This window comes from Limanda limanda, chromosome 8, assembly GCF_963576545.1.
Source record: "Limanda limanda chromosome 8, fLimLim1.1, whole genome shotgun sequence".
NCBI classification, from domain to species: Eukaryota; Metazoa; Chordata; class Actinopteri; order Pleuronectiformes; family Pleuronectidae; genus Limanda; species Limanda limanda.
In genome coordinates, this window is record NC_083643.1 from 9,872,463 (window position 1) to 9,889,633 (window position 17,171).

General features: G+C 45.6%; 1 protein-coding gene across 1 annotated transcript; it reads right to left on the bottom strand.

Annotated features, from left to right (window-relative positions):
* Positions 1 to 13,576: 13,576 nt before the first annotated feature.
* Positions 13,577 to 15,176, bottom strand: fjx1 (four-jointed box kinase 1). The gene has a single exon (XM_061077170.1). It carries the CDS (start codon positions 15,174 to 15,176, stop codon positions 13,899 to 13,901), a length of 1,278 nt encoding a protein of 425 aa, XP_060933153.1. The 3' UTR covers positions 13,577 to 13,898.
* Positions 15,177 to 17,171: the final 1,995 nt, after the last annotated feature.

Below are 17,171 nucleotides of genomic sequence, written 5' to 3' on the forward strand. Positions count from 1 at the left end.
GAGAGAGAGAGATAGATAGAGAGAGAGAGTAGGGAGGAGGAATGGAGAGGAGTTTAGTGGCTCTCTAACACTTTGCACTCCCAGCACAGCAGATGCCACATTCTGTCTGGCACAGTGATCTGTGGGCCTGCTCTATTTATACCCTCAGTGTGTCACTTCAGGGCCAGCACAACACACACACACACACACACACACACACACACACACACACACACACACACACACACACACACACACACACACACACACACACACACACACACACACACACACACACACACACACACACACATATCTAGAGCATCGGGCTTTTGCAGAAGCTCCTCTGCAATGAGTGAAAAGAGGCAGGATAGAGAGGCTCCCTGCAAGGAGGATATATACAGTCGCCTCAGAAGGTATTATATTTACAGGTCCCTCCACTTTTTTAAACACTTTATAGTATGTCAATTTAATTTGAAATAAAATAGCCCATCATTTCACACTCGATAACCAGGCGTTGAAACGTATCGCCTGATATTTCAGCTTAAAATTAACAGCTGTTAGATGTGAGACTGTGGACTCATTCAACTTTATTCAGCTTCTGGACTCAAACCCTAAGGAAACAAAAAAAAGAGCCTTGACATTGATGAATCAGTCGGATACGAGATCACATGCTGATCAACATGGTCTCATGGCTGCTGCTTCTATTGTGTGAACTGTGACAAATTTGAACCGTGTCATACTGGTTTCACTGTGTTTCTGCTCTGTCTTTCTGAGACTCGCCTCTCTAGTAGCTCTGTTTGCTTCTCATCTGTCGGTCACACCCCTCATCTCCTCTTCTCTCTCTTCCTCTTTTCTTTTCCTCTCCTCTGTCTTATATCATATCGTGTGTATAGGTTTATTTCATACAAAAACATAACCAGAAGGTGATACACACCAACCACTATCAGATTACGCAATCAAGCCATTAGTGCACATTTCCATCCCATTGGGGCTAAAGAGTCATCAATGCTAATGATTCCATACGGTCACACAGCACAGCAACACTTTTAGGGACCACATACATGTCAATATCCAGTGCTTCAATAGATGTGCACCAATCAGGACTGTTGCACTTTATTACTCACTGAAGTGTGAACAGTGCTTGTTGCTCTTTCGTTGCTCTCTCAAGTTCAACACTGTTCATTTGTCTTCCATCGCTCACCTGTCTTCCTTTAACTAAGTCTAATTCTTGTGCTTTGGAATCACTTTTTATGGTGGAAAACTGCTGAGTAAGACTGACTGACTAGTTAAAGGCCTGTCTTTAGCAGCCTGAGCTTGTCGATGAGGCAGAGCACTCTCATCCTGACTCATCCCCCGCTCCACCAAGAGGAGATAACTCTTCTTCCTCCTCCTCAGGCCTCCTCGCCTGCGCCCCCGCTGATGTCATCCTTTTTGAAAAAACGCTTCTTATAGGCACAGCCTTTAATTCTTACCTCAGCGAATTAGCTCGCAAGCCACAAACAGATTCCAACCAGTGCTCTCTGCTTTTGTTCTCTCTCGTGCTCACAGAAAACATGCACATGCCACAGAGTTGGGAGTTGATCTGCTGTTTCAGTGGCAGAGAACCAGTACCATATTCATTTCCAGGGCTTAAATGCATAATCAATGAGAGATGAAGCATTGCACAGCTGGATTTTGGCAGATTCTCTGAAGCTCCCTCAGATTGAAAGGGATGTGTCTGTGCTGCCATCATCAGATTTGCCCACAGATGTTCTATGGGGTTTAACTCGTCCCAAAGCTTCTCCTAAACTATTATTTGGGTTATAATTGTGCACTATGAAGCAAGCAGGTTTTCTTAAAGGACATCTGCATTCATCCTTCCTTCCAACCACCCTGTCCCTGCTGCTGAGCATGACCCTTAATAGCAAGATGCGGCCACCCCCATGTTTCACCGTATGATATTAGCCAGGTGATGAGCAGAGCCTCATGTTCACCACGTGCACTGTTTGGAGATTTGCCCAAAGGGTTCAATGTTTCTGTCATCAGACCAGATAATCTTTTTTCTCCTTTTCTTAGAGACCTGAGAGGATGAAGAGAACTATAAATGCTACCTATTCATTCAAAGAAGCTTCTGTTTAGTGAGGTCTACATGAGAGCCTTTCATCCCACCATGCGTTGTGAGTTGTGGGGTTTTACTCATGCAACTCCCATGAAGTTCGAGACATACATGATAATAGAACAGAAATAGGATGCACACACCCCGTTTGGCAGGGCGGGGATGCAGGAACTCCCTGTAGACCAGTGCATTTCTGCAGCTGACATTAAAGATGCAGATTGTGCTTTTTAGTATTTCCTGGCTGGTTTGAGTCGGTGGGCCTGTCCACAAGAAAGGGCAGAGTGAATAAACAGTGGAATGATTAAGTACCCGTAGGAGCGGAGCATTGATTGCCCTGGTTACTGAGAATAACAGCGACAGGTTACATCAGCTTTCCAGCCCCAACAAGGAGTCGGGAAACTCAAAGAGGAAAATGTTAGTCGGTGTTATAACAGTAACACAAGTTGTACATTTTTCACTCTACAGTATGAAAGAGAAAATTGTGTATCAATCAGCACGCAGCTTTTTTCTCGTTTTGGATGATTACCCTCGAGGGCTGAGGTAAAGCTTGATAACAGCCTAGCTCTAATTTAATAAGCAGCTCACTGTGGACAAAAGCCGGGTGTCTCATGTTTCATGTGCGATCTCATCTGCAAAGCTTTGTTGCATTGTGAAGGGGCAGCACCCTTGCATGTTAAATGGTCTGTGTTTGTAATCAATCACCCCCAAAAGTTACAGAGCCAAAACCTGGGTTCATTACACATCCGGCTTAAAGGAACGCCACCACTACACACATCCATCAACCTCACAGACACACACGGCAACGTAACACGAGCTGGATGGGAAACGGTGGAGGCGCTTCCTCACCCAAACACAAACACTCTCACACATACAAATATACATAGATGCACACATGCACACATCCACACACATGCATACATCCACACACACACACACTTGCCTGTGACCTATAATGTTATAGGCAAAGTCATGCAAATAAATTATAACAGTGCGGCAGGAAATGGCATTTAAGAGCAAGTGGAATATTTAATGCAGGTGTAATAATAGAAAGCTTGGAGGCAATCATTGAAGGGTCACCTTTGATATAATGAAAAAGGAAAAGACTAAAATTCTGTCCGCAATAGTCCCGCATGACGTCGATGAGCTGGCGTGTGAGAGACAAACTTGTAAAAAACGCCACCTATGTCTGGTCACGTAGCAACAAAAAAAATGAGATGAAAGCTCAACTAATTGTTTGCGTGACTGTGTGTGAGCCAGCGACTGAGCGGTCCAGCTGTCAGAGGCACCGAGGGGAAGAGAGAGAGCCGTGCATGTGTGTGTGCGTCCGCAAGCGCAGGAGGGAACAACAACAAACGCTTCCTCCACTTTGAAGTGGACCCTATCGCCTTCCCCCCTCTCCGCTCCCCCCCCCCCCCCCCTTCACTGTCCATCAGCGAGCCATAAATCCAGGCTCTCATCTGCCGATGTGCCTCTGAAGTTCAGGAATGTCCACGTGGGACTTGAGGCCCCCGATGAGTTATGGGAACACCTGGGACGGGTGATGAGGCGCAGGCATGGCTCAGAGCAGAAAGGGGGGGGGGGGGTGCTCAGGCGTACGTGTACCTATGGAGGGCAACATGTCGACAGCCAACGAGACTGATGGATTCGTTCTGGTGCTCAACTATCTTAGGTGTGGGTAATACGCCTTTGAACCACGGGAGAAGCATGAAACACAAGGCTACTGACGGCCTGTGCGTGTACCCACACACACCTTTTGGGTTTTTTTACGAGACGGGAACATGAGCGTGTTATACCCGGCTTGCGTGTCCATCAGCAGCTTCAGACGGAGAGAAATGGCAGAGGGTTCAGGGGTAGGGAGGAGAGCGGTGTTTTTTTGAAAAGGCAGAAGGTTATAAAAACAGAACATGGCCGGGGTCGTGGCTCAGCCTGACTCCGCTGTTCCTGCTCAGCAAGCTCACATTCTTTGAGCCGGCACACTCAAAGTCCCCCATCTGCTTGTCCCTGTCCCGGTGCAGGCACTACACTGCACTTGTTCTGTCTCTCTGAGAGCAGAGGTTTGTTTGAAGCTGTGCACCAGGTGTGTGTCCTTGGTTCTTTCTTGTCCTGCTATTTGTTGTGTATATGCTATATATCTGTGAGTCTAATGAAACTGATGACTTTCATGGGGAAAGTATGGGGCCCCGAAATATCGTATAAATCTTTTTGGGTCCATTCATGCACAGATCCAGCATCTTCTTTTTTTTCTTCAGTTTTGTAACATTGCCAAATTGGGCAGTTTTTATTGTTTCTTTTTCAGGGAATAATGCTTGGATCTTACTTTAAAAAATCACACTTGTGGGTTGATATATATGACTGTGCACATTTTGGCTCAGTCTTGGATTGTTCAACCATGTTGAAGTTGATTAATCTTTAAAAGTTTTCTTTTTGCTTAATCAGTTAAAATGCAGCCAAAAAAAAAGTTCATGCCCCCCTAATGCAACACAATTTTTATCAACAATATTTTTTGGAAAGCCACAGATACAAGAGGAGCCAAGTTTAATTTTGTGGGGATTAAGGAAATGAGTCAGGACAGCTTGATACCAGCCGTAAACTCTTGTTTGTTTATTTTCCTTAAATAAATCACATGAATTCCACTGAGTTCAAATTATCCACACACCACGCCAGTCTCTGAAAACATGTATCTTGTGTATGATTTTGAAAAATTAAAAAATACCCTACCTTACTTAAAACTAATGAAAAGCACTTCAACACGCTCTGATTGGATAAACGCCAAAAGGGGAAGAAATATATTCGACTGATAATAACTAATCATCTCAGTATGCGTCTTCTTCTACATGTGAGTGAAGCTGAGCACTCTATCGCTCCCTGTGTCGTCCACATGTCAAGCAACCGCAGGAGGAACATAAACGTCACATGAATATATCACTCTGTTGCCCTCTCTTTGCCCTTTGCTGGAGATGTCTGTTTTCTGTCCCGGTGCATCTCAGAGCCAATCTCTATAGCTGTTCCATTACCTGATGGGAGGCTGTAAATTCTGCCATTAAAATTGACTCATATACACGAGGCTGATCACAGTGATATATTTCGAACCTCAAGCATCCAATAAAACCCCTCTTTTCTCTTTTAAAGGATAAATGATATAGAACAAATGGGATGGTTCAAAAAAATCGAAGGAGTGGGGGGGGGGGACACTAGATATTCGCCTGTGGTAGACAGTGCTATATTACAAAGGATAGTGGAACCCCTTAAAAGATTTAGTTTCTCTTTCAGTGGCATCGATTTTGCGGAAGATGTCTTTGTAACCGGCCCAGATGATTTGCCCCCCCCCCCACACTCCCGCAATCAATCAATGCTCGCAGGATCTCACAATGGCAATATTTGCACAGGCCAAATAGATGAGAAGGAGCAGATTGAGAAAGAAGAAGGGGAATTAAGGGAAAAGGCTCAGAGCAAAGAAAAAGAAGACACAGGAGAGATAAAACCGAAACAAGAACAGGAGTCACATCCCTAAATCAAAGCCTTGTTGTGTGGAAGTCAACCTCGCTGATTCACAAGATGATACGGCTCCTCGGAATTTCCTGCATCCCCGCCCTGTCTGTCAAGCGCTCTTTTTTTTTAGTGAGAGGATAATGAAACCTTCCACTCTCAGCATTGCAGTCACATTGCTCCAGGATGTGTGTTGTGTAAAGTGTAAGGTTAGAACCTTATAGAGCTTTTGCTACTTGAATTGCCTCTCAATGTGGTGGGAAGTGAACCGCTACACCCTCTATTGTTTTCCCCTTTGGTTCGGGTAACGTGAGGGTGTCATGAAGTGCTCGACACCAAGCCTCACCCTGCAGTCATGTCGGAGGACAGTGTAATTGCTGTGGCTGCTGGCGTGGGAGGCCTGGATGTCTTAGCCTTGTTATTTGAGATGAGGCAGGCTACAGGTGTGGAAGGGGAGGAATGTCTTTTAAGCGCGCATAATAATATATAATTAAAAGTACCTTATAGAATACAAGGGGAACACTATATATGTTTGTGTTTTTAGTACCTGGGGTGGATGTAAGATGATGACTTATAGCATAGAAGACTGCAGAAGCGTCAAGATGGCCCCCCCCCCATTCATTTCTAATCAAAGTTACTCTCCAGTCACATACAGTCCACTGTCTTCCCTACCTGCTGCTCCTCTTATTTCATTATCACCAGCGAGAAACCCGTCGATAAGTTGAATATTGTGAAGCCGGCAGCTGGAATATGGGACGTGTTGCTGTCGGCAGGTGCATTATGGGGGATGCGTTGTTAAAAACGTCTCTTTCAATTTTACGCCACTAATATGGTCTTGAGCCTGTGAAAAAAATATTTCACTTTTTGTTAAAAACGAGAGATTCCTCTGCGAACAGATGCCGTCCAGCTATATATTTTTTTTTTTATCGAGCACATAAAAAGATAATAATGTTGGTGGGAGCTGAGATTACCCAGCATGCAATGCTGCCAAGATTTGCAACAAGGTTTGTGAAATCCTGAAGTAGAGTAGGCATGAAATTACACAAGGTTTTATGAGGTTATTGTATATAATATCAGCACAATGTATAGAAACATTGGCCCATTCTAATAGGCACTCCCATCTCACCTTCACTAAGGCATAGCCAATGTTGTTCAAATCACATTGATACTGCAGAGTCAGCCATAAAGCCCCCCCCCAATGTTTGTCTCTAGTGAGCACTTCCCTCTCGACAAAGAGAGGCCGGCGCCTGGACGCAACCCAAAACGACTTCCTCCCCCTTATGCCTGTCTTCATTGCTGCTAAACGTCCTCCTCTGTGCGCTCGAGTCGACTCATCTACTTAACTGATTGACTGTCATGACATTTTCTCACAGTTAGCTTTAATCATATCAGTGTAACAGTGGACCATTACGGAACGAGGCAAGCCAGAGCATTTGTGTGGTACAACAGCTTACTATGGTGGCAAAGAGTGTGATTTACATAGAAATGACACAATTACCGAGCACCGGCGCAACCATTGAGTGCCATAATTCAAAATAACTACAGCGCGAGCAACTCCACGCAGGACTCCGACACGGTGCAGCCTCCAGCCAGCAGTAACATTCAAAAAACAAGTGGTCAGCCGGCAGGAAGGAATGTGCTGTTTCAGCAGGTAGCGGGTATTTTGTCATCAAGTATCACACATCCCTTTGCCCTTCTGTGTATTGATTCTCTCTGCACTTCAAGCATAGAGAGGACACAGCTCCTATGACACAGTCACGGCACACACACAAAGCAAAAAAAATGAACAGATACTTTTGTGCTGATGAGTAGACGGAGGGTTTTGTAAGCGCTGTGCAGTGGTGCAGCATTTCCTCACCTTTCCAGTATTTGAAAGCTCTTCCTCTCATCATTGTTGTGCGCACGTAATCATATGTCCAGACACTTAATTTGGACCAATCAACTTTTTGTCTGGCATCAAGGATTCACATTCAGATTTTCCCCTCGTAACATTTGCATAGAAACATCTTAATTACGACCAAAGTCTCTGTTTCGGTGCAGGCGGCCGTGAGAAAAAACCCATTCAACAGAAAAGTAATAGATTATCTACCTGTGAATGCAATCAGTCATTCTTTGAGGTAGAAGAGTCATTTCCATAAGCATACCATTTCAGAATGGCATACGGATGAACTCGGATGCATAGTAATGACACAGTATGTACGAGATACACGTCCACAGACTGTACAGAGGAGTCAATAAGCATCAGCCAGAGCAAAATCAAAATCCTTCAAGCGTTTCAATCAAAGGCTGTGCAACCTTTCGGTCAATATTACGTGAGGTGGAACACCAGGGAAAAACATTTGAACACAACCAGCTTCTTACAAGACAGGTATTGTCACGCCTGGGTAGTCCTAGATCAAAGAAACAAAAGAAGACTTTTGAGGACATGTGCTGCAGTGGTGAAAAAAAAAGAAGCTTTTGCTCTTTCTCAAACTTTTCCTTCGGCAGGTCTGACTTCAAACTACAGGCGAAACTTTTTCATCTAAATGTGCCTTTACTGTGTGGAAAGCCGTCGTTATACAGAAGATTTATTCCTATTGTCACGGCACATATACCGTTTACATTCTGAAATGGCGCTGCATACCCATTCTCTTTCTGCAATAAAATGCAAATGTTTTACATGAAACCAAATGAGGCTTATGAATTTCTGCAGGCTATGGTGTGACGTTTTTGCAGACAGAGCTTGAGGGACGAAGCATAACAAATAGGATGGAATTAAGTGGTGAAATTAATCAGGATTTATTTTTATGTATGCGTCGACTGGCGTGACGCAAATCGTATTAAGGGAACATAGAGGGAATCCAAACTGAGGTTAAACAGTTCTTGTTTCAGAAACAGTTTAATGGATTATATGCAGATCACCGTCTCCCTCTATACATACTGCCGGCTATATTCTTGCTCCATATCTAATAATACCATTAAGTGGTATAATGAGGAATACTAAAACCTTAGATGACTGCTATCGTGTGTGTTTCTGTCAACATAGCCTCCATCAAAATCTGACATGTCATTAGAGATTGAAAAAATAATCTAGAACAACAGCAGCAACCGCCTTTTGTGATGAGAAGGGACATGATGGATGTAATCTCCCTGTAATCTGCGAGCGTGGCGACCGTGAGAGAGAGGACAACAGCTGGACAGATGTAATAGTCGGTTCCCATGTGACTGGAGCAAAAACAATTCCCAGCCCAAGGTTGGAGGTTTTTCGACTGACGACAGAATTCAGAATTTATGGCAACCTGGTGTTGCAGAAAGCAGAAATCTGTTTTAGTTTTACATGTTCTCATACACGGAGACAGACTGACACTTCACCTTCTCTTTTTAACCTTTTTTCTCTCCCTCTTTACATTTTTATTAACTCCCATTTATCAAGCACTTGTGCAATCTCAGCCGACTTTACAACTACATCCATTAGGGAGAAATAAACCGAGCTGGCCGTCCCTCGTGATGTTTCCAGGTGCAACTATAGCTACATACCACAAATCAAAAACTCACGTCTATGGATAGTCTCTAACTAAAAATACAGCATCTAACATCAACGTTATTTGTAAAGATAGAGAAAGGAACAGGGCGTCTTTATATTTGGCCTGATTAGATTTAGGCACAACATGCTGGGCTGAAAACAGGGGAGGTCACTACGCTTAACAGTTTTTCCTCTCGTTATTATTTGAGGAATGGACGGACCCCCTCAAGTTACTCATTACCTTCGACTTTGTCTTGAGAAAGAATTCCCAAGAGGCCCTGACCTTATGTTTAGAGCCGTAGTTTGGACAAAGCCAGGCTTTGTGCCAGCTCTGCAGGCACACCACAGTCTGGATGTTCAGCCCTTACCACCACCAGAGACCCTCCAGTTGTTGCCCCAGCCCCCCGGTTTACCCTTCATGGCCCATATCCGCTCAGCTGTGACTAAGTGACTCTCCCCCCTAGTATGTGCTGTGTTTCGTAATGAAATCATTCAGTCGTGCCCAGGAAGTTGCTGCTCTGAAAGAATGCCACTTATGTCCATCCACTCACACATGGCAGGTCCACTGGGAGAAGGGAACAGTTTCAGTCAGTTTCCTGATGTTTGGAAAAAACACTGAGTCTTTTATACCCGGTATAATTAAGCAACTGTCAGGTTCTTAACTGCATTGTAAGCAATTTTAATTGATGATATTTTGGACATTTTGTTTGATTTAAGGATTTCCATATTAAGAGGGAAAAGATGGGGAAAGCCTATTTGCTTTTGTCGTTCATTATATGAGAATATTGATACTTCTCTCATGCCTGTCCGCAGAGGGATGTCAGCAGCCTCGAGCTTAGCCTTGCGTAAAGATAGCCGGGCTCTTTTTGAACGCCACAAAGTCCACCTCGGAGCACTCACTCTGCAGCTCACTAATTAACAGGAGACAGTTTTATGAGGTTTGTGTGCTGGACTGTTTCTTGGTCAGTAACTGTCATCGCCTTGAGGTTGCCAGGCAACCAGCAGAGACTTAAAAAAAGTTACCGTGGCCAAGAAATACCTTCAAAACCAGTGTGTCTTTCTGTTGCTTCTTTTGCAGCAAAAAAACAAGCGATTGTGGTGATCAGTGACCTTTAGTTTTGTTGGGAGGCAGATTTCATTATCTTTGGAGCCAGATAGCTAAGCTATAAGCAAGGGCTACTAACTCTTGCCTGTATTGTGATTAATCATCAAAGCCTCAGCAGGAAAGCTACAATAATAAGCGTCAAGTTCTTCAATTTTCATCAGTATGAGCAGCTTTCTTTTAATACAACCTACTGCTAATCCCAACTTTATTGGAATTTTGAAATATCTCAAAGTAGGAGCTTCGCCAACTTATTCAAAGGTTTATGTGCACAGCTGGGACTCCTTACACCCGCCTGCCTGAGACATGTCTGTGTGCGTTTGCGTGTCCATGGAGATGATCCTCCCTCAGCTCCTCTGGAATGTTTGCAATGTGCACAAAGAAGAAGAAGAAGATCAGCTCAAGAACCTGGGGTCTGTGCCCGGACCTGCTGCGGGCCCCTGGCTGTATGACTGTCTGAGCCTGTGATTCTGTCTATTGACGCATTAAACAAGCACATCTGGGAGGAACCACAGAGCCCTGGCATGCATGCAGGCATATTCCCTTAAAGCATAATATCCCACTGCACAAGTGCCACGAGTCCACTTCATTAGACTGTGTCACAAAGGTATAATATGTGTATTGGCTGCTTCAAGGTGGGAAAAAAAAAGAGACTTGGGAATTTGTGCGGTGATCTGAAAGAAGCCAGGCCTCCCCGAAGAGAAAGGGGGGAACATATGCAAACAGTTAAAAAGGGCGATTCAACAACCTCTTTGAAATTCACCATTAGTGTGATTGCAGCTGGCATGGTCACTGGTTAAAAAATGGCTTTCTGGTGCTAAGAAACCCACAAAAATAACTCATTAGGAAAATGAAAGTTCCATTTTTCGTTTAGTGAACAAATGAGGTTGACAGTCGTGTTAACAGTGAAGACAGATGTGAGACAGGAAGAGCACGATGCGGGTGAATGCTGGGGAAGGGAGATTGTGCGTGGCAGGAAAGGAGTAAAGGTTGTGGGTCTGGTTTAGACATGCATTCCTCAGTTTAGCGTTGTGTTTAATCCCTGGTGTCTGCAGCCTGTCATAAATCTCTTCGTAGTGTTTGGCATTAGCAGACGTGCACCGGGTCCAGCTGTGCAAGTGCAGTCTTTGCAGCCGGCACGACACACACATGTCCACATGTTAACCCGACACCCAACGACCAGCGCATTAACATGACCTGCTTTTCCCCATACAACTGTCAGTGCACATATTGATCCCCAAGTCCCTGTTACAGCTGCAGCAGTCTGGTAAAAGCCTCCAGTTACACCTGCTTAAGCCTGATCTGCTGCTCCTCTGCAACTATAGTGACCGAGCGGGAGAAACCACAAATCTCTGACTTAGATGTCGTAATCCATTAAATGAAGCAAGAGCACAAATCAAGTCACTATTTGGACAAGATGGATCCATCCCCTCATCCTTCTCCCTGGAGCTGTACAAACAGAACTGGCGTGCCCTGGAGTTCTCTCTCTCTCTCTCTCTCGCTCTATACATATAAAGGTTTTTAAAAGAAACCAGATGAGGTGCAGTATAGTGAAAGGCTGGAAAGAATTAAACCTCAGTTTGATCATTGACTTTCCTTCTGATGTGCAAGAACCAGAAATCAGACACAGAGTTGGTCCTGTGTTGGAACTAATAAGGAAGAGCTGCTTCCATAAGGGTCAAATTGAAGACGGATTTAAAGTTCAACAGTAAAAGGCAAAATCATACATGTGACCTTTATGCACCGTACCTGTACTTTTCCTTTAAATCTTTTCCGATAACAAATTCAACCTCTCAGAAAGAAATGTAAACAAGATAGTCCCCTGGGAGAACAGCTCTCATTAATTGCAGGTTTGGCCTCTCAGCAGCAGGAGGCTCCAATACATTGTGGGAGTTTTTCTTACTTTTCATGTGAACAGATTGAGCCAATAAGCCATCCATCTACGCCCTGGCTGTAGATGGACTGTTTACAGTTCTGGCATGACACATTTTCTGCAAAACCGTCTTTTGGTTTAGCGATGGAACAGTAAAACCCCTTTTCAGAGGATGTCAAATGATGTCACTTGTCTCCTTCAGTTCATCATTCTGGGTGAGATTATAAAGGGGATTAGAGATTCCTGTGGTAGTGCGCCTGTGGCTGACAGAACGGCTCATTGGGAACTGCATGCCCGTACAAGACACGTCTACAGCACAATGAGAGCACTGTAATGGGCCAGTATGAAGGCTGGAATCCAAAATCCCACCTCTCCACACACACTAGTTATTAGATATATGTGATACACTCCCACAAAGCAGCTCGGCACAGACTACATATGACACAGACAATAGTTAAATTAAATTACAGTGTATTTATCAAAAAGGACAAGAGATTTTGGAATGTTACAATGCACAATTAAATTAGTGGAGCTTCAAATATCCAAAACAGAGTTGGCAGACGATATTTACAACTTACTTACAACATGTACAATGGACAGATGTGACTTTAAGGCTGAAAATGCAATATCCAAACTACCAGAGTGCAGGTACAAGGAACTGTGCAAAAGATTTCCTATAAAAAAGCGAGCCAGACGTCAACAGTAATACAGTTTTCAAGAGTCAACTTATGTTAAGGCTTAGGAGTTTTTCATCAGGATTTCTAAACACAAGGCAAGAATCCAAACACACACACACACACACATGAAGGGCTGCGTTATGATACCCTATAGTCACAAATATATCTTTACATCGATTTCCTATCCAGGTGAGCCTCGGTGGGGTGAAGTTAGATGAGTGAGAGTGGCCTAAATCATTCCTCTCTGTGAGGCGTACAGTGAAAACCTGTGCAGGGAGCTTATAAACACGTGTTTAATTGAATTATTCAGAAAGTAGGCAACACATTCTATTCACAGGAGGTAGTTCAGCTGGATGTTCGAGACAGTTTTGTGTGATGCGCATCGGTTTAGCACAGGTGTGCCAGTGGCGTTTGCAAAAACTCCTTCTTCTGTGCAGGCAAAAAAAAGCACGATCCCTCTTATATTTAACAGAGACAGACATTCCAGTCGGCCGAATTCAATTCAGTTTTTTAATATCTAATTAAGAATGTTATGTCAAGTGGTTCCACGCAACTGGCTTACTTAAAAGTTAACTTGTCTGCGTTAATTTTTTATCGGCTTAACTTTAATTAGTTGAACAGAACAGTATTAGGTAGGTTCAATGTAAGAATAATCAATACAAATGATCTAATATAGTTATATTGAATATACTCAATTCCCTTATGTGTAACTTGAATTGGTTGAACCTAACAGTATTAAGTAGGTTCAATGAAAGAGTATTACATAAAAATGTACCAATCGAGTTAAATATAATATACTCAATTCCCTTGTCAATCAATCAATCAATCAATCAATCAAATTGTGTTTGAATAGCCCATATTCACGATGCACAATTTGTCTCATTGGGCTTTAAACATTGTGAGGCATCCTCTGTCCTTAACCCTCAACAAGAGTAAAGAAAAACTACTAAAAACCCTTTTAACAGGCTAAAATTAGGTAATAACCTCAGGGAGAGCCACATGTGAGGGATTCCTCTCCCAGGACGGACAGAAGTGCAATAGATGCCTTGTGTATAATGTTTTTGATTTCATTTAGTCCATATTACAAAATAATAATTAGTTAACACAGTTGTGTGGACACACTTGACACAGCTTTGTTAAGTAAATCCAAAAAGCCATTTTTTTGGTTGCTCCCTGGATGCTCACAGCTGGCTGTACTTGGCTCTGCAATGCAAAATGTGTTTGTGTAACGTGTCTATCCTGTCCTGGAGGACCCCGGCGTGCTCGTCCGACAGAAATCCCAGTTCCCCGGACAGAGGCTCGCTGTCCCGGTAGAGCTGCAGCAGCCTCGTCCTGGAGTCCCTGCGCCGGTGCAGCTCGGCCACTCGCTCCGTGGTGCTCCTCCTGAACACGCACACGGAGCCCAGCACCGAGCTGTGGTACTTCTCCCACATGTCCAGCACCCGGAAGCCGTGCACCAGTCCGGCCTCGTTGTCGATGAACACCAGGTCGCCGCGGGGGGTCCTCAGCAGGTTGTTGGTGTCCCGCTGCATGACGCGCGGGTCCCACTGCAGGCTGAACAGGTTGCTCACCAGCCGGTCGAAGTTGGCCGACAGGTAGTCGAACAGGACCAGGTCGCTCCACTGCACCAGCTCCAGCAGCTCCTCCAGCGTCTTGTCCCCGAGCTGCTCCATCACAGGGTGCAGCCCGGTGCTCTCCTGCCGCAGCGGGGCCGGAGTGACCACCCCGGTGAGGTTCGAGACCCACTGGGTGAGGGACACCACGGCCCGGTCCCCCCACTGCAGGGCGTCCACCCGAGTCCTCACCGCCTCCCACTGCTCGCTGTCCCCCAGCTGGGACAGGACCAGCGGAGGCAGGTTGGTGATGCCCAGCAGACTGGCGAGGTAATAAGTCAAAGTTTCCCCTTGCACCTGGTCCGGGTTGATCCCGTAGCGGACACACGCTTTGGTCCCGTCCCGGAAGGTGGCGAGCTGGTTGGATCTCCTCCCGCAGCCCGGCTCCAGCTTCACCACCTGCTGGGTCCGGGCTCTCTCTCTCCAGCCCCGGGCATGTTCCTCCGTGAAGCCCACCGGCCGGAGGTCCTCCAGCCACTCGCCCCAGAACACCCCATCCTCCACCGGGGAGCCCAACTTGACCGGGCCCTCCCTCCGTGGTGACCCCTTGTTATCCCCATTTATATGTAAATCTCGACTTCCTGCAGGGACAGTTTGATGGGTGAGGTTGGGAGACTGGAGTCTGCCCCCCAAGTGGGGTCTTTGTGCCGCCGGGACAGCGAGCAAAGCCCGGAAAGTGTTACCGGAGAGGTCCGGTGTGAGCCCCGGGTGGAGAGCCCCTCCGCCCGGGGACAGCCTCCGCTTGTGCCGCTCCATGCGCGTCTCCACCGGGCTCCACACGTAGAACACACCGGCCAGGGCGCACAGGAGGAGCAGGGCGAACAAGTTTGCAGAAACGACCCTCATGGTGGAGGATCACCTTCACCCACTGGGCTCCTGCAGGTTCTGAATAAAACACAGATCCACCTCAATCCACAGTGGACCTGGAGACCCCCCGGACCCCCTGCGGTTCACAGGCGGACTGTTCCAGACCACGAAGAGGAGCTCCGGCTCGGTGTGACTCTCATCCCCGGTCCCGTTCACGTCTCATCGGAGTCTTCCTCTGCGGGAAACAGAGGCAGCATTCTCCTCTCCTCGCCTCGGACTTCCTCTACTGATCCATGGTGGCCCGGGCGGCGTGGCGGGGTCTGACTGAACCGTGCGCTCCCCTCCGCGGCTCCGCATCCCGTCCTCTGCGCGCTGGGTGAGTTTGATTTGTGGTGGAGAGAGAGAGAGAGGGAGAGAGAGAGAGACTAGGCGGTGAGACACGTGACTCCGGTCCCGAGATGGTGGGCGGATCGTAGGAAGGAGGGTGCAGAGAAGAGTGGAGCAAGTGCACCGCACCGTGTGTGTGTGTATGTGTGTGTGTCTATAGTTATGATGGACAATTTTGGTTCAATACCATCATAGTGAGGACATTTTGGCTGGTCCTTACAAATTCAATTTGCTGTTTGCGGGTTAAGAGTCATTGGTTTAAGGGTTAGAATTAGGTTAAGGGTTAGCATTTGGCATTTAGTTGTGACGGTTAAGGTTAAGGTAAGGGACTAGGGAATGCGTTATGTAAATTTGTGTCCTCGTAAAGGTAGAGAGACTTGTGTGTGTGTGTTTGTGTGTGTGTGTGTTTGTGTGTGTGTGTGTGTGTGTATCTGTAGTTATGATGGTCAATTTAGTTTCAATGCCATCATTGTGAGGACATTTTGACTGGTCCTCACAAATTCAATTTCCTGTTTGAGATTAAGAGTTATTGGTTTAAAGGTTAGAATTAGGCTAAGGGTTTGGCATTTAGTTGTGATGGTTAAGGTTAAGGTTAGGGTAAGGGGCTAGGGAATGCGTTATGTCAATTTGTGTCCTCATAAAGGTAGAGAGACTTGTGTGTGTGTGTGTGTGTATCTGTAGTTATGATGGCCAATTTTGGTTCAATACCATCATCGTGAGGACATTTTGACTGGTCCTCACAAATGCAATTGGCTGTTTGAGAGTTAAGAGTTATTGGTTTAAGAGTTTGGAATTAGGTTTAGGGTTAGGGTTTGGCATTTAGTTGTGATGGTTAAGGTTAAGGTAAGGGGCTCTGTGTTATGTCAATGAGTGTCCTCATAAATATAGAGAGACTTAGGATATGGCTCTGCACCAGCCTGTGTGTGTGTGTGTGTGTGTGTGTGTGTGTGTGTGTGTGTGTGTGTGTGTGTGTGTGTGTGTGTGTGTGTGTGTGTGTGTGTGTGTGTGTGTGTGTGTGTGTGTGTGTGTGTGTGTGTGTGTGGTATTGGCAAAGAAGGCCATTATTATAAACGATACCTAGGGCTGAAATACTTTGGAAATAATGCCGACATTTTAAAACAAATTATTTTCCGTGGCTGTGCACCATAGGGAATATGTGTGAGGAGCCAGGCAGGGATGGAGTGGGTGGAAAAACCTGTTTGAACTCAGTTTGCCAACATTTGTGCCAATTCTCCTCTATCTCTCCACTGTGACACCCACATGAGATCACCAGGGGTCCCAGATAGGAGGAATCAGCACGTGTGTCCTCTTTATCGTTTCGGCTCTACACTTCAGCACATTGGATTCGGGACGTGATTTTCAGCTTTAGGGACAGATCACATCCATCAGGGTGGACATGGGACTCATTACCGCTTTTTACACCTCCGGTTTCAGGACACTGTGTGATCCAAATTATACACACAAGGCAGCCATTTATCCCAAATAGTTCAGGATGTTCCTGGCTGAGTCAGTCAACTGACATCAATCCAACTGGTCATGTGATCAACCAGACTGACGGCAAAAGGCTCCAGGGGTGAAATAGCTGCATTAAGGCCGAATGGCAGAGGAGTTATAGGCTCAGCCGGTCACAGGATACAAACCACTGCA